General features: G+C 40.9%; 1 protein-coding gene across 6 annotated transcripts in view; it reads right to left on the bottom strand.

Moving 5' to 3' along the window:
* The window catches only part of gulp1a (GULP PTB domain containing engulfment adaptor 1a), a 97,538-nt gene that overhangs the window by 7,570 nt on the left and 63,648 nt on the right, over positions 1-26,320 (bottom strand). For all 6 annotated transcript variants that reach the window (XM_069663127.1, XM_069663133.1, XM_069663132.1 and 3 more), the window contains 4 exons: positions 11,144-11,205; positions 4,750-4,821; positions 521-619; positions 229-366 (listed from right to left, as the gene is read on the bottom strand). In XM_069663127.1, coding sequence (XP_069519228.1) covers positions 229-366; positions 521-619; positions 4,750-4,821; positions 11,144-11,205 — 371 coding nt within the window. The remainder of the gene's footprint in view (positions 1-228; positions 367-520; positions 620-4,749; positions 4,822-11,143; positions 11,206-26,320) is intronic.

Raw genomic sequence — 26,320 nt, 5'->3', positions numbered from 1 at the left:
CAGCAGGGGAGTAACAAAGACGTACCCATGATATTTACCTAAATGTCACCACAGCTTCATTACAGTTGAATGTATTATTGATTGTTAACAACAAGATGTCAATATCAATCAAAATGAGCGCGATGAGGGCAATCAAGATGCAGACATGGGTTATAAAAAGGTCTACATCCTGTGAAATGTGTTGAACATTTGTTTCAGTGAGAAGAGACGGAGGCAGGAGACACTTACACACTTTTCACTGTCAAACACGTAGCACAGGTGTTTGTTGGATTCGGAGTCTTTGCAGATAAAAGTGAATATTCTTTTATCTGTTTTGTCATCTGCACAGAAGGATATCCTGTGTAACTGACAGTTATGCTGCACATCCTGCAAAACAAACGCATCACATTCATTATTTATGGACGTCATGAATGTTGGAAAAAAGGAAGACACTTCTGTCTCTACATGTTTTTTTTGTTGTTGTTGTTGTCGAGTGCATCAATGAGCCTGCTACTCAATGGAATTTAAACAACAGACTCACTTTTGTCTTGGGGTCGAGTATCTTCACACCATAAATGGAGATCTGCAGCTCCACTTTGGGCATCTTCTGTCCCTCAGACTTCTTGATATGTCTCTGAAACTGTCATAGGGGACAATCAAACGCCACACTGATCAGACCACAATGTTTCTTTATTTCTATAAGAATGAAAAAACACATAATGATATAAAACAATAAAACTAGAAGGAGCCTACTCACCAATCTTTTCCAAAAACATCTACTGTTTAAACTCTTTAAAGCTAGTCAAATAAAACCCCACAAACAATAAGCTTAAAGAAGCTACAAGTGTTTAGAGAGATGAGAGCAAGTGATTTTTTTTGTTAATTTTCTGTGGGTTTGTCACTACAAGTGAACACTTTCTGATAATGAAGTCATTTCATCCATTGTAAACATATAAATATTACATTTTGTACAACATACAGGTACACTGGTACAACATACAGGTACACTGGTACAACATACAGGTACACTGACAACAATGAAGTGTATAAAAATCAGTGGTGGACAAAGTACACAACTTCATTCAATTTATTACTCGAGTTAGACTACGGTATGTGGTTTTTTCAACTAAACACTACAGAGTAGTTCAGCAAGCTCCCTGGCCTCCGCCAGATGATGCATTTTACGTAGTCTGGTGGAGGTTTTCCAGGGCCCGTTGGAGAAGCGGATAGCGTCCTCCATTGTTTTCCTACCATAATGGCATTAGCTCCCCACATTAGCATGATAGGACTGAGGTTGAAAATCGGCGAACTGGCCCTTTAAATGCTTATTGCCAATGTTGTAGCTCTGCCAGTTTCATTTGGGGTTCTCCCATTGGAACTATATCGTTTATTACCAAATGCTAATTGTTGTAATCAGTTGTTGTTACCATTTTATGGTTATGTTTACACTGATGTTTGTGGGGATAATAAAAGAGGAGTGTGTGTTTATGCTATCTAACTGAGTTATTTGCTCTCATAAGCAACATATGTGTTCAAAAAAATGAAACATTTTTGTTTAATAAAAGTCTGGCAGAGGCGAGAGGAAAGTGAACTTCCACAGCTGACTTATCTGCTTTCTCTGTGTCTTACAGACATCATTTTAAGCTGTTAGCAGGTTTTATCCTGTACCTGTTACACCAGCATCTTTAAAGTGCAATAAGAAAGGCTAAAGAGAATAATATAAAAAGAGGTTAAAGTGTTTTAAATAAGATGGACGAGGGAATTTAACAACTCTGTGATTGATCCAATGGGTCACTCTTTCAAGCACCGCCAGAAACGACTGGAGTCTTTCACAGTTATGTTGCCAACTCACAGAAATACTAAAAGTACTTGGCAGTGAGTTTCGGCTAACAACCAGTGTAAATGTTACAAGGGAGAATAAATAGAACCAGTTGAAGAGACACTGTATCATTAGATGTGAGACTCTTACAGGACGCTGATAATAGCTGACAATTGTTGCCATTTTAATAGAGATAAATGTTTAGGACGTATCCACCACTGCCATTAAAATAGAAGAAGATTAAAGCTGCAGCTCTGTTTGCTGATTGTGACTTCATCTTTTCAAGCATCTTCACAGCCTCTAACATTACAACTCTTTGGTGCTTACAGTAAAGAGAGTTATTCATCTGTAATCAAGAACTTGTAAGGCCTTGAGTTAAGCTTCTAAAATTGAAGACATTTACTTTTCAGGGCCAGCAGACAAAAACACGAACAGACAGAGAAGAGTAAGTGTGTGGTACGAGGGGATTTATCTTCTCTGAGTAAAAACACACAGGCACTTAACTGATACAAGACTATTTGACCTGACCACGCACAAATGGTTTCCAGGGCCGTCTCTCTTTTCCACTTTTTGTACTAACTACATTTTTCCCCTCACATGACCTTTGGAATGATAACTAAGCCCGGCCTGACTGCCAGTGTATCTGGGAGAGTAACCATGGAGCCTCGGTCTCCAAACAGGCTTTCAAGATCAAATGTAACGTAACAATAGAGGTATGGGTTCGGGAAAACAGTCCTCCCCTACAAGTGGCCTCACAAATTCAACAGTTGGCAGGAGAAGACAGAGGGGAGGCCAGCAGGCAGCGAGCAGAGACACATTACCGAGAAGCTGGGAGAAAGGAGAGGTTGTCTGGGTACTGGCTGTTCCCATGCAGGGAGACGAGCACTGCTAGTTCAGTTACAAGTTGGTGGTCATTGCAACATGAACACAACACTGTTGCAAAGACCAAAAACAAGTTTGTTGAGTTTGATGAATGTCAGAGTGTCTATGTAAAGGATAGTGCAGTATAACTATGATGTATATCAAGCTTAGCTTAAAGAACAATGACATTTAAACCCTAATTTTTCAGACACCGTTAAATTACAGTTTTTGATATTGTAAATAATATATTAATATTGAAATTATTGCTTGACAAACTTATGAAACAGCGTGAAGCATACTGGATTTACACTCTCCAAACACTTGATGAACTTATTCTGAATGTGTTTCTGTGATTTACTTTAACTTGTATCCCAGGATGAGTGTTTCTCTGATTGTCTGTTCTCGTCCCTGCCAATTTTAGGTAGTCACGGTTACAGATAGAAAATGTACATTTATAATCAGGTGTATTTCTTAATAAGATACCTGTTTATCTTGTGTCTGTTTAGATGTAGACTAATCAACAAGTCAACCTGAATGACAATTTGCCTTTTCCTTGCTGTAGAGTATAGGCTCTTCTTTTTTACTTTTATTTTACTATAATGACTATTCTTGTTTTCTAATAATGTTTACCTTGAGGACCCAAAATGTCCCTTTAATTTGAATGTATGCATATAAAAAATAGGACACAATATTTAATTTAGATGACTCTTTGTTATCTTTAAACTCAGAAATGCCCTTTTTGACAAATAGTTTTCCTGATGAAGGTCTAGTATTGAAACATTGCAAATAAATATAATTTCTGCAAGTTAGACAGTGTGCAGGAGTTTACACTTTTTTAAAAATGTTATAAAAATCTGTGCAAAATGATATAATTTTATGGCTTTATCTGCATAAAGATTATCACTTTAAAGTACCAGGTTATTAGAGAGATGTTTGTAAGAATGTATGAAAAAATACCAATGCATTTAAGGGTTAAATATTGAAGCTTATGTGATCTGTACCCTACCTGTCAGGCACTGTATGGAAGCTGGAAAAAGTGAGCAACTAGCAAGAGAACTTTACGGCTAAACAGCCTGACATTTCCCTTAGGAGATGGTGGAGGCAAAAACTGAGCTAAAAAAAGAGTTGGCTAACATCAATGACATCTAGAAACATGTCAGTGCTGTGTTTACAGCTTGTTACATCATCCTCAAGTAGCCAAAAGATTCAACTAACGCAGCTTTGATGCAAGTTTAAAGCTGCAATAAATTTGTTGTTGATCTACGTACGTCCAATGTGTACTCTTCTTTTAGCTGTTTACAAGATTATTAGAACTGGGAAAAAAATAATGAGCTGTAAGTGACTGAAGTTCTCCACAGAGCCAAAGTGGCCCGCAGAGCTGCTGATTATTCTCTGGCTTAGTTACTACAAGCAGCTACTTAAACATTACAAATAGTTATTGGAACGATAGCTAATGGATTAAAGAGCAGCTTTAATGTGTGTTTAAAAACAAATAACATTAGCACACTTGTGTTTACATGACTGATATTAACATTAACACCTCAACTTCATAAAATGGATTATATTGTTTTGAGAAATTGATTTTTGTCCCTATTTGTATGCAAATGTGGTGTGCAGCATGTAATTAGATCATCTAATTCAAGGAGGAAGTGGTGGAGAATATTAAGTGAGAGGAGTTTTAATGCTGTGTCACCGAGTTCTGTCAGTGTGCATTACTTAAATAAAGTGACTTCTTAAATAAAAAAGTCGGCTGGTATATGAAAACAAAAGTTAAGGCTGGTGGATGTAAGTTTAGGGTGAGGGACAACAGGCTTCATGGCGTATAAATATTGCTTTATTGAATTCTGCATCAGCTCAGAGAGGGTTCACTGAGCACACTGCCGTGCTTATCCAGCAGTTATAGGCATCCACACTTAGGAAACTCCAAGGGCACCTTGTTGGTTACTGATGAGGGAGGGGAGCATTTGTCACTCACTCCCCCCCCGCCCCACCCCCCTTCCTCCTGCTCAGAGGCAACTATCCAATCCGGTCACTCAAGAGCACTCTTCTATACTTTAGGCTACACAGCTTAATCTCAGTACTGGCTTTACCTTGAGCTTTCTGACTGCATCCTTCACAACTTCTGTGCCTTTGGGGGCTTCAACCTCTGTGTTTCCAAGGAACTGAAAAGAGAACAAAAAGACACATTTCTATGATTACACAGCTACGCAAGTATGCAGTACATAAGGCAGGGTTTGGTGCATTAAACAGCAGATCAAGGCACAAAGAGAAGATATAATTTGTAAGTAGGCTTTGATTAGACATGGTAAACAACTAAATCAGTTCAGTGAAAGTTAACTGTGGTGAGTCCTTTGATCATAAACTGTCGGAGAGCAGATTTCTATCAGCATAAAGAATGAGTTCTTATAAATTAGCATACCAATCACAGATGACATTTGAGTCAAAAACATCTGGTGTTTCTCATCCCAAAGTTCAAATGAGGGTAGATAACATTAGCACCACATTATTCATGCTCATCTCCTTTACAGACATACACTTACAATATTACACAACTCCCCATTGTAAGGTAACAAAGCATATGTCTCATACATGTGACGAATGCACGGACACACACAGACCGACGCACTTCTGCCGTCCTCCAACAGATGGAGCCATTAACCTTTGTGCCTGTACATCGTGTTTTCCATCTGGCAGCGGCAGCAGTAATTGTTCCAGTCACACACACTGCTTCGGTGCCTCCTGGGCTCAATGTGTGTAGCCTGTTCCAATATCAGACCTCATAAACACTGGTGTCAGCCCCTTAAAGGTTAGGGGAAACAAAATAACAGTGTCTCCCACTGGAACATGGCAAACAGCTCAGACAGACAGGGATTGTCTCACCAACAAACTCTGTATTATCTATACACTTTGGCAACTTAAAGAAAAGCCATCCTTGTTTATACTTAATTGGAATGATGCTAAACTCTACCGACTGTCTACTTGAACTTGGCAATTCGTTTTTTGGACATTTCTTGAAGCTGCATTTTCATGCCAACTTAAAAATGGCCAAAATGGCACTTATCGACAGAACTAGAAGACAGATTGAGGCATTATAGGAAGGTGTCAGCACCCTGCACCGGTGTGACAAATGCACTCTACCCTCTTAAGGATACGTCTGAGAGCACTGCTGACAGATGCCCAGAATAGACTGGAGAAGCGCTTGTTCCTGACCAGTGCATTCTGGGCGACGACTGGGGAGGTTTCGCAAGGTAGACCAAGCTCGGAGGCTCATCCATCAACTGGTGCATGCAGTGGAAAACAAACTCCCTCCTTCCCCTTATTCCCCACAGAGCACAATCACACTTCAGCTTTAAGCGACCGTGCATTCAGTCAAAAATACTAAAGTGCACAGAGAAAACAAATATTTCTACCCCCCTGATGAGCCTGATGCCAAATGGAAGTGAAAAACACAAGGTGGGTTTTTCCACACTGCTTTAGGAAAGGGCGGGATCTGTCGTGTGCAACGTAAGTGACTTCTGAAGTGATATGATTGTTGACGCAGTGATCCCTAAAGCTCACAGATTCTACTGTTAACATTTTCTGTCCTCCAATAGTCCAGAGGGCAATAACACTTGTTGACTCCAAATGGTTCTCTAACAGCCGAATGCATGAAGAGCTCTCAGGACCGAGAGAAGGAGCACTGAAAGAGACGGGCTGCAGAGGTAGAGGACGATCACTCTACTGTCACCTCATAAGAAAATATAGCCAATTAAATTCAAACCAGGAAAATACCACATGACATAGTCTCTGTTATCCATCCGTCCATTATCTATCTCCATTGGCTGGAGCCAAAGCTGTCATTGGGCGAGAGGCGGGGTCCACCATGGACAAATCGCCAGTTAATTACAGGGCTGACACACAGAGACAGACAACCTCTCACGCTTACATCCACACCTACGGGCAATTTTAGAGTCACCAATTAACTTAACGAGCATGTCTTTGGACTGTGGGAGGAAGCCGGAGTACACAGAGAACCCATGAAGGAGGACAACATGCAAACTGCACACAGAAAGGCCCATGCTGGTTGCTGGTTGCTGTTATGAAAATAGTTGATCATTTATAAGAAAATTAATTGTTAGTATTTGTCAATCCATCAGTACAACATTATGTTGTGTGGGCTTCTGGTTGCAGCTTCCTTCCATCCATTATGGTAAACGGACTGTACTTCTATAGCACTTTTCTAGTCTTCTGACCACTCAAAGCTGCTTTTACATTACATGTCACATTCACACATGCTGATGGCAAAGGCCTAAGCGCCAATCTCCAATCAGATCTATACCCAATCATACCTGATGGCTATGCCACTGGGAGCAATTTTGGGTTCAGTGCCTGAGGACACTCGATACGTACGTAGGCTGTAGCAGTCAGGGATCGAACCTCCAACCTTCTGATTGAGAAATGACCAACCGGCCCATTATCTATACCGCTTATCCTGTTCAGAGTCGTGTGGGGGTGGGGTGGGGATCCCAGATGTCATTAGGCAAGAGGCTGTGTACACCCTGGATTGATTGGCCAGTCGATCAAAGCGCTGACACATAGAGACAGACAACCTTTCACGCTCACATTCACACCTACGGGCAGTTTTAAGAGTCATCTATTAACCTAACGAGCATGTCTTTGGACTGTGGGAGGAAGTACCCGGAGGGAACCCACACATGCACAGGGAGAACATGCACACTCCACACAGAAAGGCCAATGCTGGTCGCTAGTTGCTGTTATGACAGCAAAAAATAGTCAAGGAAATAAATAGTTGATGGTTTGTACTGTTTGGTAATCCATCAATTTAAGCACATTGGACAACGTCTGTTTTCTGGTTGCAGCTTCCATCCATCCATTATCTATACCGCTTATCCTTTCCAGAGTTGCAGGGGGACTGGAGCCTATCCCAGCTGTCATTGGGCAAGAGGCGTGATACACCCTGGACTGACCAATCCCAAATCACTCACGGGGCTGACAGATAGAGACAGACAACCTTCCACGCTCACACTCACACCGGCAATTGAGAGTCACCTATTAACCCCCATGAGACCCGAGCTTTTTTTGGTATGCATTTTTAATTTCTCCTACCTTTTGGGGATTAACCCAATAAGTATAAAACCTAAGAATTGTCTTTGTGTTACATTGAAAAAGTCCCAAGTCCTCATGTGAGTACCTTGTGTCTAACGGTGTTGTAGCTGTGTGTCATATTTGTCTGCCATATCAAGCTACAACTGTTAATACACATTAAATAAACAAGTTTCAATCATAAAATCTGAAGAGGTTTTGTACCTGGTTGAGTTTTCTGCAGAGACCGACTGTAACACATTTTGGTTGGGATCACGGCCATCTTGAATGTACACCGATCAGTGTAATTTGCTTTTGTGACCACAGGGTGGTGGACAAAGTGTCCATGAATGAGACCAACGGGCCAAAGTTTCGCAGAATTAATATTATGGTGCTGTGAAGCCAAAATGTAATGTTCCCGTATGAGGACGCAGGGTCTCAGGAGGTTAACCTAACAAGCATGTCTTTGGACTGTGGGAGGAAGCTGGATTACCAGGCGACAGCACTAACCACTGCCCTCCGGTTGCAGCTTCACTGATATAATACCGTTTGGCTTTGGTCTGTCGGTTGATAAAACATACTATTTCTTGACTCCATCGGTAGTTGACACTTTATTTTAATCAATCCAATTTTAAGATGATTAGCAGATTAATCAGAAGAATAAACGTTGGCTCTAGTTCTACATCATAACTTCTTTTTCCAAAAGTTGGTATATTCATACTGTTTTTATGAATACTACTGACTTTGAAGTGCTGAACACTTTACTTAAGTCTTTTTCTTGTTGACTTAAAAAGTAATTAAGACGAGTATGAAAACTTTTTCACTGTAGTTTGTTATTCACCAAAAGACGACCTTCTCATTAGCAGCTACGGCTCTGCTTTCTACTGAGGAACCATTTGTCTTGTCTTAAATAATATTTCATCTGAGCTTTAGCTCTAAAATGGAAAATTCTTGAGGCAAAATAACAGATTCTTCTCAGCTCCCAATCCTACAGTGAACTGCTAAATTGGCTCCTTTTTTCTTTCTACAATTCTGAGTGCATCAAACTATGGAGAATTGGCCAACACAGTCTCAGCACTTTGACTGTCTCATTCCCTCCAATCCTTCACTGATGAGTGGTTTACTCAGATCTTTGCAAATTTAGCCAGACAGGCACCTCATCAGAGAAAGCTGACAATATGCTTCAGTTTGAAAGACGAGGCCTCTGCCAGTTCACGCTGTCTCTTTAAGGCAAACAGTGAGAAGACTTTGTTGAGGATTTTGTAGTTTTGGGGTTCTGACTTTGTTCCATCATAACATTCTGTAAGATCAGGAGGCTGGCTGACTGACTCACCGCTTCATAGGAGGGGAAACTCTTCGTCAACATGAAGCAGAAAAGCAGCCTGACAGGGTAGAGCACCCCAGGTCACACAGGCCTCCCTCAAGATGTGTTTGTTAGATATTTGAAGACTTTTTATCCGAAGCCACGTTTCCAGTCGACACTGAAGAGTGCATTTCATTTCAAGTTATTCACGTGTCAGGATCACAAGTTTCTGGCTGCTTTTGACACAAGCTTGAGTCACTTCGCATAAACCTCTGATGTTCAATCATTAATGAATAAACAAGTCAAGACGGGTAAACAGAGAGAAACTTTGAATTAAAGTTTGAAGGATATTTTACCCCATCACTGCTCAGAGCTGCACTTGAGGATAAACTGTAGAATAAAAACATTAAATATAAAAAATATAAAGTTATTCTATCAGAAGTTTGTATCTGGTAATAAAACAGTCTAAATTTATTACTGATGCCTCTTGATGACCTACAACAGCAGACGAGACTGAATATTTCTATGATGTTCTTCCTACTGCCTGTTGCTGCTGTCACCGGGTTGGATTGCAATCTATGGCACTCAAACCATAAGAGCCTTAAAGTGTCACGCAGGAGGAGGTTTTTAGTGAAAAAATGTTACTTATAAAAGTACAAGGCAGGATCAGCAAATAGATAAAAGCAAAGAATCGTCCAAAGAATTAAAAAAACATAAAATGGACAATGATCGAGTAAAACCACAAGTAAACCGAAATCAAAAATTCCTGAAGTGTGCCTCTTCCTCCTTTGCAGGTATTAAGTCTATTCTATTTCTAAAAAACAGTGGGGGATGTGAGTATGGACAGTCCATGAAGGTGACATCATGAAAATACCATACTTAGGGAATATTAATAACTTCCCTTTGAGGTAGACTCAGGATGTAGGGACTTTGCTTGGGAACTGGAGAGTGGCCGGTTCATGTCCTGGTACAGACCCAGTATGGACTTGGGGCTGGTAGTTGGACAACTGTTCCTTTCCTGGGCTTGTGAGGGAAATTCTCCTCTTGAAAAACTGACCCAATGTTATGAATCAAGTCTATTTACTTACATTTTACATGCAGCATGGAGAGAAGTACAAAAGTTCTCTGACTATCCCTCAGAGGGGTCAGACTTACATCGTTTCAGCCCCCTAACCCCGTGACCTTAAAACACCCCCAAATGGTACTCACACAAAAGTTTGTGACTCATTAAACAGATGTCATTATTAACTAAATTTCCCCCAATATAAGTTCTAAATTTAAGGAAGTTACCCCCCTTAATGATGCCTGGAAACTTCCCACAGGTTCTGTCGAGGTGTCCGTGAGCAAGGCACCGAATCTGCAGAAGTGCTAGGGGCAAATGTCCATGTGCAGCCCCCCTCAATCAATGCATGTCGATAGGGTCATGATTGTGCGTGTGTGTATTTCATGGCCTATTTTTGTGTAGCATGGCGTGACATAGCAAGCCCCACTGGAGATTAATAAAGCATGTCTTCTTTGTCTTCTTCTTATCGACTAAATTAACAAGCAACCAAATCTGTTACTGGCACATAACTTATTGCTGATCATCTGGCAAACAACTGGTCAAAAAGAAGAATAGTATTAGAAAGTTTACCTTTTACAATAAATGTACATGCTGGCCAGATCAAGATCATTACAACACCATGAGTAGAGCTTCGTCCACAGGGGGCGCCAAAATCAACACATAATAACACTTTCCTGTAGTTACTTTTAAAGAGTTAACTTGGAAATAAAATAGATGATGTAACGGGGTAAACGGGTACCAACAGGAAAAATTAACTTTAAATAAAAACACTGCCAAGCTAATTTGCCGGACTTTTCCGGATACTGTGAGCTGCTGCCCTGTATGAAAGGCCTGGTTATCTCAGCACAAATGCATCATGGAAAACCTGGACTGAGAGGTGCTGGTGTGAAAGACCTGACAGATTTAGCTAATGAACAGGTAGGTGAATGACATAAACGGAGGCATTTTGTTTCCAAACAACATCTAAATTCCTCTGTTCAGTCAGAGAGCTCTGACAATGCTTACTGCAGTGCATTAGTCTGAGAGTGGAACATACCTTGGCATTGTACGGTATGTAATGCTTGGCCAGAGCCTCCGGGGTATGCATCCACGATTTATCTGAAATGACACAAACAGCTCAATCAGTCAGTTAGTCCACCTGAGTCTCCATCAATCAACTACCCAAGTGGATAAATCAAACACAGGTAAACACAAAGCATCAAACCATAAAGTCAGAGAAAGAGAACAATTGAAAACAGAAATATGTAAAAGGTAGGGAGGTCACAGAATCCCAGACAAAGATCACAAGTGACTGTTATCGAAGCATCTTTCATGTATTTTTCAGGAACTGTTTCACTCTCTCATACTCGTGTTTACAGGTAAGTTGCCCACAGTCTGATTTGTTGGTGGCTGAGCAGCTCCACAGGAACAGCTGGGGCCGCACTCAAGGACACATCAAGTGGCAATTAAGCAAGGGCAAACGCTGCTTTCACTTTCCCACCCTCTTTCATCCTGCAGGTCTGGTAATTGAAGCTGTGACCTTCTAGTTACGAGTCCACTCACATAAAAATGTGTTAACACTGAGCATAGCACAAACGTAATGGTAAATTGAGTGTTGCATTCTGAGTAAATGACAGGACATGAGATGTGAACATGCTTCAGATGTACCCTCAGCATTGTTAAAGGGGGCTAATTTCAAGCTTCATATTTCACTCTGTGATACCTGCGGAGTACAGTTAAAAAAACCTCCTCATTTTTCTCACACTGGTGCTCTGTGCAGGCCCTCGTAAAGCCTCTGTCTGAAACGAATCATGTCCCTTTAAGAAACCCCGCCTCTACAAGACCACTTTCTTCTGATTGGCCAGCTCTCTTTAGCCTGCTGACGCTGCTGTAGACATGGTTGCTATTGCACATATACAAAGAACTGCTGGCACTGTGTCTCACATCTCACTGCATGTCTGTCATAATGACATCAATGGGAGTTATGTATTATACATTATATATGTATGTCTCCTGGTTTTGGCTGATCGCCGGGGTCAGCCCTACACATGGGTCTGTATGTGACTGACTGACTGAGTGACGGTGCTTTCAGAGCCAAATAAAGTAAAAAAATAATAACAACAACAACGGCCCGGGAAATACTATTGCTTGTGTGGACAACCCGTTGATTCCAAACTGCCACTTGGGGAGAATAAAGATTTTCCAATCCAATCCCTGTTGAGTTTCTGTTGAGGAGTTACTTTTTCGTTTGTATCATGCAAAAGAATGCAAATGGACAATCGCGCACGCATCACATTGATACAGTAAAAAAAAAACTGTGAAACCTGGTTATCCTAGCAGCCTGCAGACTGAGGAGCCTGGGGATTACTCCAACATACTTTCACCTGCAGATTTGAAACTTCACCCACGTTTAGAATGGACATCCAACATTGTAAAATTATTAGGGCTGTCGATCGCTAAAAAAAAATTAACTAATTAATCGCACAATTTGCTGTGATTAATCGCTTTTTTACTTCTTAAGACTGAAGCTTGTAATAATGGATAATTAAAAAATCATGAAATTTATGTAAAATCAACACAAAAGAAACATATGTAAGTACTATTGTGTCATAGCATCTTTTTAACTTCAAACAGATTCTCTCCTGTGAACCACAGATTTCCAATAAAACCCTCAGGGCCATCACAACTGACTGTCAGCTTGAAAGGCAGATTTCTTATATGCACTAAAAGAAATAATAACAAAACCCAGGCCTTTAAGTGCCAGTTGAATTCAAAACCATCATTGTCCTTATCCGTCTTTAGCCAGGATGGTTTGGTGTGGCGGTTGTCACAGCACTGCTGCGAGCGAGCGGGCTGCTCGATTGGCCGCTGTCCTCTTCCTGCCCGCTGCCTAAGGCCAGCCCCGCCCGCTCCTGACTGCGCATGGGACAAGAGGAGAGAGAGCAACTCGGAGCTGTTGGCGTAGGGGCCGTGAACTGCGACTACTCTGAGCAGCATACATGGGAATGAATTACAATATAATATATTTCAAACAATAAATTTAATTTAATTTTGACAGCACTAAAACTTATATATATTTATGTCTTCAAATGTGAGCATAATACCCTCTCTTTAACAAAAAACAGGCTGGGATTTTGTTAAACGTTTCCAAAAGATTGTTGGCATTAACTTTAATGATCTTGGCCATGTTTATCAAATAAGGGCCACTCAGAAGGCAAAGGCCATCCTGGAAGAGCCTCACCACCCTCTTCATGCAGAGTTTAGACTTCTGCCAACAGGGAGGAGGTTCACTTACACTAGGAGGGCCGAATCCAACAGATATCGTACGTCATTTGTTCCATCAGCAGTTGGGTTCTTAAACAAGCTGGAGGCATTGTTGCTGTTGTCTCATATCTCACTGCACGTCTATGATGATGGAATTAGTTATGTATATATATGTATTTGTGTATTGCTTGTGTGGACGAGATTTTCCACTCCGATCCCTGTTGAGTTTCTGAACAATACTTGTGCTGTGATAAACTTTTTAAAATAGGGGTTACTTTTGTAGTAAAGGAGAGGAATGCAAATGCAGACGCATCACATTGATACAATGTTATGTGCTGCTCTTCCCAGCGTTCTCTCATGGACTCATCCTCTTATGGACACTCGCCCCATCAGTGGGGCTGTGAACATTCATGTGTATTGGGAGGACTGGCTATGGTGTAATCCTGTTTGGATCCTTGCAAAATCCAGCTCACTCCCACTGGTTTCTCCAAAGTTGCCAACCAGCTTTAGATGAATCTTCAAAAGCTCAAAATGTCTTAACCTTATCCAAAATTTATACCCGGACTATGGCTGGAAACAGAAGAGGAGACAGGGGGAAGAATAGAAAAGGGCTGAACTGGAGGTGCAAGCAACTTCGGAGATCAGTGATTGCACAAACGTACAGAAAGGTAGCAATGTGCACATCCCATCCTCTTCCTACATGCAAGACTGATTCATTTAGACTCTTACCAATCGTTGTCTTTTTGTGTCCTTATAAGAAGCTTTTATCCTGTGCTTCCAATTAACATACTCACAGAAACAACATGGTTGAGGCATATGTTGCTAGCCAACGACAGCTAATGTCTGAACATTCTGCACATGTGCTGTTTGTTGACAACATTCACTGCACAAAGACTCTAGCACACTAATTACATTTTTGCATTAATGAAACGAACATCTGTCAGCCAATTCAATAATACAACCAGGTGGCAGCTAGCATATTAGTGGGAGTATATTTGGATTTTTTGTTTTGATTTTTTTTTGCCATTTTGCAGATTTTATGGTGGCTTAGAAGTGCTTCTGTTAGAGCATTTTGCTAAGGCCGCCCACTTATTAATGTGATACTGTTTTCATGAGCTTATTGTGCAGCTTTTCAAGTTTACTTGAGTAACGTATGCCTCTTACTCTTGATGTGATTGGAGAACACTCTTGGCAGAACTGGCAGATTGGATTCCCTAAAAGCCGATTAAACAACAACATTGGAATTCTACTGACCAACTAAGTGAAAAAAACATGAGCAATCAACACAAGAAACTAAACTCATTTTCACATTTTTAACGGGCAGTTCAGATTAATGATTCGCACCGAGACTGGATGCAACTGCCAAAAGAATCCCTTGACCTCTGATCGTAAACGTTCTAAACCTGGGCCGTTAACATCAAAGCAACGCAGTAGACGCAGCTGACCGTCTCCGTAGCAACGACGCACTGACATACCCCACTTCTGTGTTAATATTTTCCTAGGTTACATGAATTTACTAGCTGGATTTCTGTTATACAAACAAATTGATGACAGTGACAGTGACGTGCTCGCAATGTTAGCTGTAGAGTTAGGAAAGAGAGGATCTGCAGCCGTCTTTGGCTGCTGCACTGCCAGAGACAGGGTGCCTACGCCAATTTATGCTCTTTCCTGATTGGCTGAAGTAAAATAACTACATCATTCTGTTCTAAAACTGCATTTGGAGATTTGACAAGTCAAATCTTTTGCAACTCCAGGCAACAGCTTCAGACGCTCTGCAACTAACCAGTTCACACCGCTGCAATTTTCTCTGCAACATTCTAAAACCGTTTTGTCGTGTTGCGAATCATTGATCTGACCTTAAGAGTGAATAGAACCATAAAAAAACATTTCAGACTGATTTCTGACTCCACTATCAAACACTAATACAGTTAATAACTTTACAAATTACAACAACCCCTTTTAAAGATTACACCAATGCAAAATTAAAAGAGGGTCAGATGTCATTAAGGGTCACTGATGGTGTTCAGTATTTCTTAATCATCCACTGATTAAGCTTCCTTTTCTGCCTTCATTTTGCATTCATAAACGGCCTATCAGCCTGTTACTGAATCTGGTGACAAAAGATGTACGACTGTGTCCTCGGGGTGCTAAACTCCTGTAGGTTGATTGCATTAATCAAGACGTTGCAAGGTGCAAACCATGTGAATCAACTTTGCCATGTCCTCTGCACAAGTGTGCTAATGACTTTGTTTACATTGATGTTGTTGCCTAAGTGACTTGATGAATTCAAAGTCTATTCTAATTAGTGTTAATTTGGAGGCCTGCATTTGCTTAATTGTGATTGCTTCTGTTCGCTAATGTAGCATATTATTTAAAAGGAAACCAATAGGCTTACTCTCGACGTGCCGGGGAGGTGATGTTTTAATCTTCTGGAGATTAATTTAACGGCAGGAAATGAAAAATAGAAGGATGAACACTGAACACAGTTGCTTCACTTGTTAGGCCCTGCATGGTAAACTGTGAGCCTTTTCCTTCATTTAAATAGCCCTCATTTCAAGATCTGCATCGAGATTATCCCAGCCTGCACCTGGCAACAGTCTTCTCCAAAGTGCAATCAATTTCTTGTGGGACTCTTGAATGATAGTTGATAAAGGATGATGTATTTCCCTTTTTGTACGGCTACGGAGGCTAAGAAACTGTAAATCCTGAGTAAGAGTAAGGAGGAAAGAAGGAGGAGAGTGTCGAGGGCTGACACAGCGGCATGGCAGGTTGGCTGACATTTTTCCAAGGCGTCAGCACACACTGTTCTGATTAAAAGAGGGTAGGTGGTGGTGGTGAGGGGGGCATACTTATTTCACTCTCTTAGCTGCAAAATGGCAACTACGTGTGTACACTAAAAGTCGCTAAAATAGAAGATTAACTGTTGGGGCGTGAGGGTGAGTCGGGACGTGTGAAGGTCAGTCTGCGTGGTTGACTTGTCAGGTGTTGGATGAAGATGAGGGAAAACTCAAAGAGGTGACAGCCAGAGAGGCGTCAATGCTTCACTGTCACACCGGATCGTGCCGCCTGCAGGTCTCTGCAGACACGGGGTGCATTGTTGCTTGGTGTTTTCGTGTCGCCTGGAGAACCAGTTAGCACATGTGAAAGCATTAAGGTCACGAGTCCTTCATGCATTTTACACTCCAGCAACTACTGTTACTCCTAATAACAGTTTCCATCTTCCCCCTGTCTCTTCATTGGGCCAAATACATACACAAATAACCAAGATTGTGAGTGTGTTGTGGTCCTGGTCTTTGAGAGTCAAGTATAATCAAGTAACGCAATCCATCATGATCATAACTATTCAATTTTTTTTATTTTAAAGTAATAATCTTGAAGATTTTGGTGACTGAGCTTATGGCCCACTGATGAAAGCCTTTGCATTTGCAGTATTACAGACTGGGTGTCTGGTGCGACTTTCGTAAAAAAAATCACAAGCGGCGCCCAGTGAGTGACCATCAGCCAGCAGTGGTTGGTCTGCCAGAGAGGGTAGGCGGAGCTAAGCGGCTGCCACCCAGCAGTGGTTGGATGTCTGGATATCTGGGAAGTGTGCTGCTGCAGTTACTGTTGATGGCCATAGGTGCTGCCAAAGAGAACAAAACTGAAATCTTAATCTTAAATTAAACAGCTAAAAAGAATTAAAAGTTTTTGGGTTTAAGTGATTCCTTATCACATTATAAATAGTTATTTGACAAATGTTGATATTAAGATATTGACTAATGAAGCTTCATGTAACAATGTTGTGCTGTTTTGGATATGTATTTTGCACGTAACAAAAGAAAAATAAGTTTATATCTCAATTCCTATTCTTTAACATACATTAGAGCCACGTCAGGCAGCCACGAAACTGAGATCTACCACTTTTAAGGAGCCATTCACTCCTGGAAAAAGCCACTGTCAGTCAAAGCTGGTGTTTTCTGTAATCGATAGAAGCAATAATATTTGAAATTGGCGCCATAGCTGTGGAGAAAGTTGTACAAACAGCGTGCATTACGCCCCTCCCTCTTAAAGGAGCGGCCCAGTGAGAGACACTGGAGTGAAATACTACCGTTTCACTGCAGGCAATGGATCAGAAATACAATGAGAATATACCAGTGGATCGTCTATAAAATCTTGGGGTCTGCAGTCTACATTTCAAACCTGATGATTTTGAACGAGACATGACTCAGTTATGAATGTTGAATGTCTGGGAGGGAAAACAGCAGAGCAGGCAGTGTTTCGAGGCACCTCACAGAACAAATGATTACATTTTAAGTATGTCGTTTTTTCAACTAAACACTGCAGTTTAGTGAGCTCCCTGGCCTGGAAAACCTCCGCCAGACTACGTAAAACGTGTCATCTGGCGGAGGTTTTCCAGGGCCCATTGGAGAAGCGGATAGCATCCTCCAAAGGCATAGAGCCAAATTGTTTTTTTTCCCTTCCATAATGGCATTAGCTCTTCATAAGAGCATGATAGGACTGAGGTTGAAAATTGGCCAACTGGCCCTTTAAGAATGAATCCTAAAGTTTTGTGGTTTAAATTCTACCTGTTTATTGGCAAGTCTGTGAACTGGAGACTAACATGCTGCTAATGGATACCTGATCTAATATAACAGACAAAGATAGTTAATAAAGTCTCATCCTGCAGGAATCCAATAGAAAACCCTGTGTAGCGATGGCTGATGTATTCACATGTTTGTGTCAGTACATATTCAGTTCTAATACAGACACTGACAATGTTGCCTTAAATACTATCCCCCTATAATAATGCATCCTGTAACGCCATAAGGCCAAACAAACATTTCTATTGCAGAGAACTGGAAAGAAAGAGAACATGAAAAGAAAAACTCCAGCATGCTGTGCTGATTTGTGGATTCACTGATGGCCTGATCTATTAAAGCTTTATCACAAACAATATGTCCTTATCTACAAGCTACCGGGTGTACTTTATCTCACCTTCCTTTATCTCACTTTCAACGGTGAATCCAGGCAGAGACGATAAATGGTCCTCACAGTCAATGAGATACAACAGCGAGATATGCTTTCCAAGATAACGAGTACTACAGTTTTCTGGAGTCGTCCACTTAAAAAATAATACAGAAAAACTATCCTTCTTCACCTTACCCAAGATACTGTGTGTATGGTGAAGATTGTTTCACTTAAAAATAATAATAATTAAAGCTCCTGTGGAACTTTTGGTTTGTGTTGATTTTGGCGCCCCCTGTGGACAAAGCCGTACCTCTTACCTCTCTGCTGATTTTGTCCTGTACATGCTTAAGTGATGTTTTTTTGAACAAAAAATCTTATCCTGCTTTCTTTAACCGTCGTGTGTATCACTCACTTTTTGCCCATTTTTTGCCAGGGAAAATGTAAACAGTTAACTGCTTCATCTGACACCTACCCCACACCAGCAGTTTCAGGTGTTAAAAACAACTAAATAATAAATCTTGTCGCTGATGATCTGGTTTGCTTTTGCAGGTCATAGAGAGTAATCAGAATTCATTTCAGTCTCTTTCTTAAAGGGCCAGTTCGCCGATTTTTGAACATCAGTCCTATCATGCTATGGGAGCTAATGCCATTATGGTAAAAAAAAAAAAGCATTTTGGCTCTGTGCCTTTGGAGGACGCTATCCGCTTCTCCAATGGGCCCTGGAAAATCTCCATCAGACAACGTAAAACACGGCCAGGAAGCTCGCTAAACTACACTTCCTCAATCTGGATGCCCGCCTCCGATATCATGTCTCATTCAAAATTGATTCTGTCCCATTGCCTACAGCGATCAATGTCCTTGACTGGAAAATGGCTGGAGCTGTTCTCTTCAGAGGGAGGGGCGCAATGCACGCTGGGTGTTGTAGGAATGCAGAATGGGCGAAACCACAAGCCGTTTCTACAACTTTCTCCACAGCTATGGCGCCAATTTCATATATTATTGCTTCCATCGATTACAGAGAACACCAGCTTTGACTGACGGTGGCTTTTTCCAGGTGAATTGCTCCTTTAACCAGATAAAAACTCCTCACAGGAGCCAACAATCTTTTTCTCTCTTGTCTTCTGCCTGTTTCTCTTATGTGGTTGCTCTCTTTGTAGCACTTTGTAGTTTTTACCTTCACTATTCAAAGTACTGTTGACAAATGCAGGATAAAATTAAGGTTACTATTTTTAGTAGTAATTTATTCATTCTATTACTATTACTGATAAAAACAACAATAACAGCCACATGCAAAACACAATCTCTCTTAACCCTCATTGCTTAGTATTGTGGTCCTCCCTCTTTAACATTCCCCTATAGCTTATCTCTAACCATTCAGAGCTTGAGTGCTGCACTGTGAGTGCACAATTCTTCTATAGGGCCATGAGCATTGGACAGGCAATAGCCTAATTCACTGCAGCGCTCAATCAATGACACACAATGGATTTGCTTGGTATGCACAGTTCTCCATCATGCAGGAGACAACTTCAAATGAGCTCCAGGCAGGGGGGGACCTAGACAACAACTCCAGTGAAGCCCAGTCGTACGGTGTTACTGTGAGATAAAGCATTTAAACTGTACGACTGTCAGGGCGCAAAAATCCATCTGTTTCCATACGTCAACCTCTGTTTGACAGAAAGTATGATGCCACGGTGAAATGCAAAAAAAGGGCTGTGCAAAATGTTGCAGTGACATCGAAATAGTGACAGTGTGTTCTTTGAGAGAACGTCTCCTGAGGTTTAGTCTCCACCGTGTCAGCGCATTTGGAAAAAATGGACAAAAATATCACCAGCTCCCTACAATTCAATGCAATATTATACAACAGCCAAATTTACATGTACAGCCAGCCAGGAAATGGGAACCACCCTGACAGGAAAAGAAGAACATTTTAAGAATGCTGTTTTGAATTTAAGAATGTTGCGAAAGTGCCAAAGTTTCTGTGTCAATCCTCTGTAAGTTCATGTAGTGTCACATCTCTATGACTCTGAAAAGCATTTGAAGTGAGCGCTCAATTCAATGTGAGACTGAATGCAGACGATATAGCTGCTGGGGAGAAAGTCTGGACCCATTCAGGGCTTACCCGGATTATATAGAGCTAAAAAAGGCAATGATTAAAGATGATCACATCACATGGTCGTGTGGCTTTATAAAGCAGCACGGTCAGAGCAGACATTCGGGCAATGACACGGCCTGTAAAGCTCTGGACTCTCCTTTTACATCACAGTGTCCTTCCAGCACAAGGTCACCACACGTATATTAATCACATAAAGGAAATAAGCTCCATCATTTTATTTGCTCTCAGATCAAATTACAAGCCAGCCATGATGGCATCGTGTCATAGTTTCAGGGTACATGTCGGAACCGACGTCACTTAGACTGCTATTTATATCATCCAGCAATTCAGCTAACACAGACATGGAGATTAAAAGCCCTTCATATCCTCAGTTAGTGCTTTTTGTTGATTGGGCCATAATGATGGATAGAGGGCATCGCACCATATTAATAAAAACTAGAATTGCAGTCTCATGGTTGTTTGTCTTTGCCAAACAGTTTGAGTTTACATTCTTCCATGTTTCCCACAGAATGAGCTGTGATGAGGACGGGGGATATGTTTGCATATTACAAATAGATTTGAATGAATATATTACTTCAAAATAAAACAGTTTTAAAGGGAAGCCTATAAACGGGAGCGGTTGCAACACAATGTTTTACAAGAGGGAAAAAACGAGAACATCTCTCTCTGTGTCTCTGCAGAGCATGTGATTGTCGGTGGTCCCCTCTCCTGACAGCAGAATGAACAGGTACACGACAGGAGATTTTCCACTAATAAATCCTGGATGGAATTATTCTCTCCAACAGATACAAAAATAAACCACTTAACATAATCCTCTCAGTGTTGCTGAATTTATTGTTAAGATGAGATGAGAACTAGACCACCAAAACCTTATCAGGTCCACCTGAGTCCAAGTGGAAATCTGTGCATAGATTTAAGATATTCCATTTGTTTCTGTAATATCACAGTCAAAAGGATGGACTGGATGTAGAGTCATACTGACTTTAATCTCTATTTACAGGGACGTGGATTTTAGGGACGGCAAGTGTTCGGGTTTCCGTTTGTGGTCAGCTTGTGGTCCGAGTAATATTGACCAATCACGTATCAGCAGGCTGCGGCGTATGCAGGCAAAAAGCAGACGGAATGTCATGCGCCTAAATGACATCCTGGCTCCCATCAGAGTCATCTGACGACGATTTAGCTCCTTATTAATCTCTATTAACAGATACTGCATGCTAACAGCTAACAATCCGTTCAAGGTCAAAAATTCAACTTCAATTCAATTCCCTTGACGCTGTGTCATGAAAGCCATTCTGCATTCAGATTTCCCGACTTCCTCGAATGCATCAGAAATGATCGATCCAAACTCCGTTCAACAAACGAGCATTTGAAAAGTAGTTTTCTTCTCCTCTTGAGGACAGACCTGACAAAGCTTCATTTTGACTTTTTACTAATCTGCATCATGATGTTGAAATTTCAGCAAATTAACACCCATTAATTAAAGTCAGTCACAAGAAAAACTGTTTCTTTTTCTGTAAACAACGCAGCGCGCGGATAAGGAAGTCTGGTAGTTGTTTTTATGTTAACTGCTGGCTAGACGCCCGACATGTTCACCGTTGTCCCCAGAGGCTATATCGTCGTCAGACAATAGCCGATGGGATCTGAGATTGTTCTGACTTTGACCTTTGACCCCCCCAAAACATAATCAGTTCCTCCTTGAGTTAAGGCTGATGTTTAGTTGCAGAGGAAGTAATGTCCAAAGAAGTGCCTTTTCCAGGACTTTATGATGCGAGATTGACCTTTGACCTTTAAAGATCAAAGTGACCTTTGGAGTTTGATCACCAAAATGGTACCAGTTAATTCTCCAAGTGAGAATCCAAGCGAATGTTTGAGCCAATGTGAGACATGCCTTCCAGGTTTTCCTGAGTTACCACAAGAATGGGAAGGACGGATGCAGACGGACATAGAGATAAAGGGGCCGACAATTAATACGTGTATGTTACTATATGAGAATACTCCCTTCGGTTGCTTTAGTTGGTCTTGTTTTACCAGCTATCACTTACAGTAGATGAACTGACAACAGCTCTGAGATTAGTTACTGTTCAAGAATGAGAGAAAAACCTGGAGATTTCCTCCGTTAGTTTGTCCCTGGAGTTGAAACACACAGTAATGGATTCACCATGATTGTGCGTATAATTATGCTAACTTGAAAAATGTGTCACCAGAATACCTCAGACGCTCAGGTTCCCACTGCTGCAGCAAAATCTGGGGCAAACCGTGCGCTTGCCTCATCACTATTACAGTACATTGGACCATTACATTTTCTGCTCCAACATTACTTATCTGCAGCCACCATCTGTTGGTAGGACAGAACTGTAATACATTTATTATGGCAGCCAATCAGCCCAGATATGATGCAGCACATTGCAGTGACCTACAATAAAATTAACTCCAAATACACACTGTTGATTCAGTTTGTGCCTCCAATCACTGAAAGAATTAATAAGTCTGTGAGTTTTTAATACACAACCAGGACATGGTGACTTTGTAACTTGGCAGTCAACTATTGTGTCCTCGTTAAAGTCCAACTTCTACAGCAACTAATGCTTGTATGTACACTGTGTAAGGGTTATATTATTATAGATATATAGAGATTTTTTTTCGTATTTACTACTTGTTATGTTCTTTACTGTACAGACTTTGGTGCAAAGTTCAATGCTAGAAAGCTTTTTTCACATTCATGTACAAAGGGAGGAAATTTAATCTATGCTCACTTTAAATTTAAATTGAAATCTGGTGATTTTTTTACTTAAATGGAAGCCAGTCCTGGTCCACTGTGTGACCTATGCAGCTGTGATGTAGAAACTGACCTGCCTTTCACCATTAAACAGGCAGCAGGAAGAGAAAAAAAATTAGGCCTAGTTTGACCCTTGACCTGTTCACTTCACTTCAGGGTTAATAAAGTTGAACAATGATCACATTTTTAAAAATGGTCAAAATGTCCAAATATAAATCCTACTGGATTAATTACAGCTTGACCTGTATTTCAATGTTTAGCTGAGAGGTAAGCAAGTTAAGATTCCAAAGATATTTCTACAAACATGAGAGATATTGAGCAGCTTCCTAAAGAGCATTTTTCCGACTATGGCCCCCGTTGAAAAGACGTTCAAAAGTGGTTCAAAAGTGAACCGACTATTTGAAGACGATTATGTTTAGACCAGATTTCACCTGCTTCTGTTACAAGATTCGTCACACATTCACACACATATTAACGGCAATTTTTAAGACATGGATGAAGCTGGATTCAATCCCACAATGACTGCATTCAAGCCGAGCTCTCCACCCTGTCAGCTAACGAGTTTTCTAGTGAAATTCGTGTCCGTCAGGTATTTATCAATGAACTACGTCAGCATCCAGGGGTCGCTCTGCCTTCAAAGTCGGAGCTGCACAGCCGAAGTACCTGGGCATGCTCTTTTTTTTTCAAAACTGCTTCCTTTACGATGTCTCTGAATCTTCTTGTTAACATCACACAGCCAGTAAAGCGCCGTGTTTATGATTTTTGTATGAAAAATAAAATGTGTTGAAATTCTGTCTTTGTGTAGACGGGATTTCACACACCGCTGCAAAATGATTTTGGAGAAATGACGCTATTATCATCCCTTTCCTCACCCCTTCAACGCTAAAATGAACAAATAATCTCAATTACAAAGCAAAGATGTGTTTCTGACACGTTGATGTCGTAACCGTATTTTAGCTGGTTGAAAAAAGGTTGAAATAAGGTCTTAGAAGGTCAGACCTGATTTCACCCTGTTTTCATCCAAATTTCAACGTTGAAATCCCGGCTGGTGCTCAATGGGTTTTGTCAAGAGCTGTTAATGTTTTGTAGGTATTCTACAAAAAAACACCAATGTAGTGTATTTGCTTATCGAGGTCACTACAACATGGTGGGTCGAAACACGGGGTCAAAGTGAAGCACACTTAGCGGCTAGTTTGCTAGGTACTGCTGTCAAACAAACTGCAGCCTTTACTACTAATGACTTTGGTAGTTCTTCTAAATTAAAGGTTATAGTGTCATTCAATGCGTTTACACTAAATATAAAAGGCGCCTCTCATAATCATACAGTCCAACAGCTCCCCAAACCACAGCCTGTCCATATCTACACCACTCTAAAACCTTTTTATTCAGAAACTGATCAATATAACCTCCGTACAGCAGGGCTGTTGTATTATACTGCATTAGTTTTAACTAAGTGTACCTTATAAACTGGATGTATACACCACACAGTATTCACAAGGTCATTAACTGCAAAGTCATGAGACCACTTTAAGAAGTCAGAGGAGGTGACATTTCTGGTACGATACAAAATATGTTACTGAGTGACTCATGTTGTCTACACTGCTGCTCTGTGGCACGTCAGGAAAGGTGCACACGAATCCTGGAGAGTCAAACTGTTCAGTGCCAGTCACGTCCAGGAACATGGGGCAATAAACACGGGTGATAAAAATGATCAAGATCCCTTTTGGCATTACCTACTGGACGTGATCAGGTCCACAAAACACAGCCAGATACGGAGATTTAGGGGGGGTAAATCAGCAGAGTGGGCCAGTGCCAGCCGTCGCTCTCAGAGCCATGCAGGATGTGTAGAACATTTACATCCATGTTGGATTGTATGACGACTATTCAGATATCTATTTCAAATATTACGAATTAAGAAGTGAGAGATAATAATGAGAGACAATCTGTGCTTATCCTGAATCTTTGGTCCCAACAGTCCTCGTGTAACTAAATAAATAAGAAATAAATCAACAATACATTTTAAAATGATAATGGAGGGGAGCAATGTTAACAGCATCAACAACACAAGGCAATTCTGTGCTATCAGACAAATTAAGTTCATCTGGGACTGAATCATTTATTATTTAAACCCAACCGAGAGGCTGCCACTGCAAAAGATCCTTAACAGATAATAATCCCCCAGATTTCCCCCCGGGGGTTAATAAAGTATTCCTGATTCTGATTCTGAATAGTCTTGATTGATGGGAATGCTTCTGCACACCTACAAAATTAGTGTTTTAGGATTAATCAAACTAGTGCATTATGGGAAAAGAAACAAAATAGCAGTCTGGTCCAAATCTATTGAAATATACTTTAAAGTGGTACAAAGAGAAGCAATTGCACTATGCATATTCTTATCTTCGTCCTCGTTGGAGAACACTTTTATTGTGTGTAATTCAAACACCAATTCAGAACTCCTATAAAGGCCTTTATTCAGATTTTTGTATTCAAATCTTTGGAGGCTTAACTTTGAAGGGAAATTTAATCTGCTCATCAACATTGGCTTTATTCTGCAACAGGAAACTTTTAATACTCATTTAGATCACATGGAAGAACAAAAGCACGCTGCTCATACACATGAATGGTTCCTCATATTATGTTTTATGCACTCAAATGAAAAAACATCTTTTTGGGAAGAAGCAGCTTTTATTACACTATCTGTTCTGGACCTTTTGGCACCATTTACCACCGACTGACTTTGGCAGGTGTAGCAGAAATTAAATCTCGAGATAAGCCTAAGGGTCAGGCATCTGCTGGTGGTTTGATGCTACAGTGCATCATGGAGGTCAGGAAACTGTTGTCCTGCTCTTATCGAAAAGGCTTTAACACACTTGTATTCCAGGCTGGTGAATGGAGGCACCATTTGCAGCTTGTCGCAGATGAAAAGAAATGGTCAGCGTGTGCCTGACTGTCTGGAGGCACTTGTTGAAAGAACCGTTTACTGTCTATTTAACTTTCTTTCCCTTTTGAAGGGGCCCTCATTATCTGTCTGCAGCCAAAGCCAACTGAAAGTTGTGACTTGTTCAGTGTGTCCAACATACCCTCACAGTGTTGGGACAGACATGTGCGAAGGTACAGGCAAGGTATCATGTAAA

This window comes from Semicossyphus pulcher, unplaced genomic scaffold (genome assembly GCF_022749685.1).
Source record: "Semicossyphus pulcher isolate SPU_LCO1_2020_fin unplaced genomic scaffold, fSemPul1.0.p SCAF_15, whole genome shotgun sequence".
Taxonomy (NCBI): Eukaryota; Metazoa; Chordata; class Actinopteri; order Labriformes; family Labridae; genus Semicossyphus; species Semicossyphus pulcher.
This window is presented reverse-complemented; position numbering and strand designations above follow the sequence as displayed.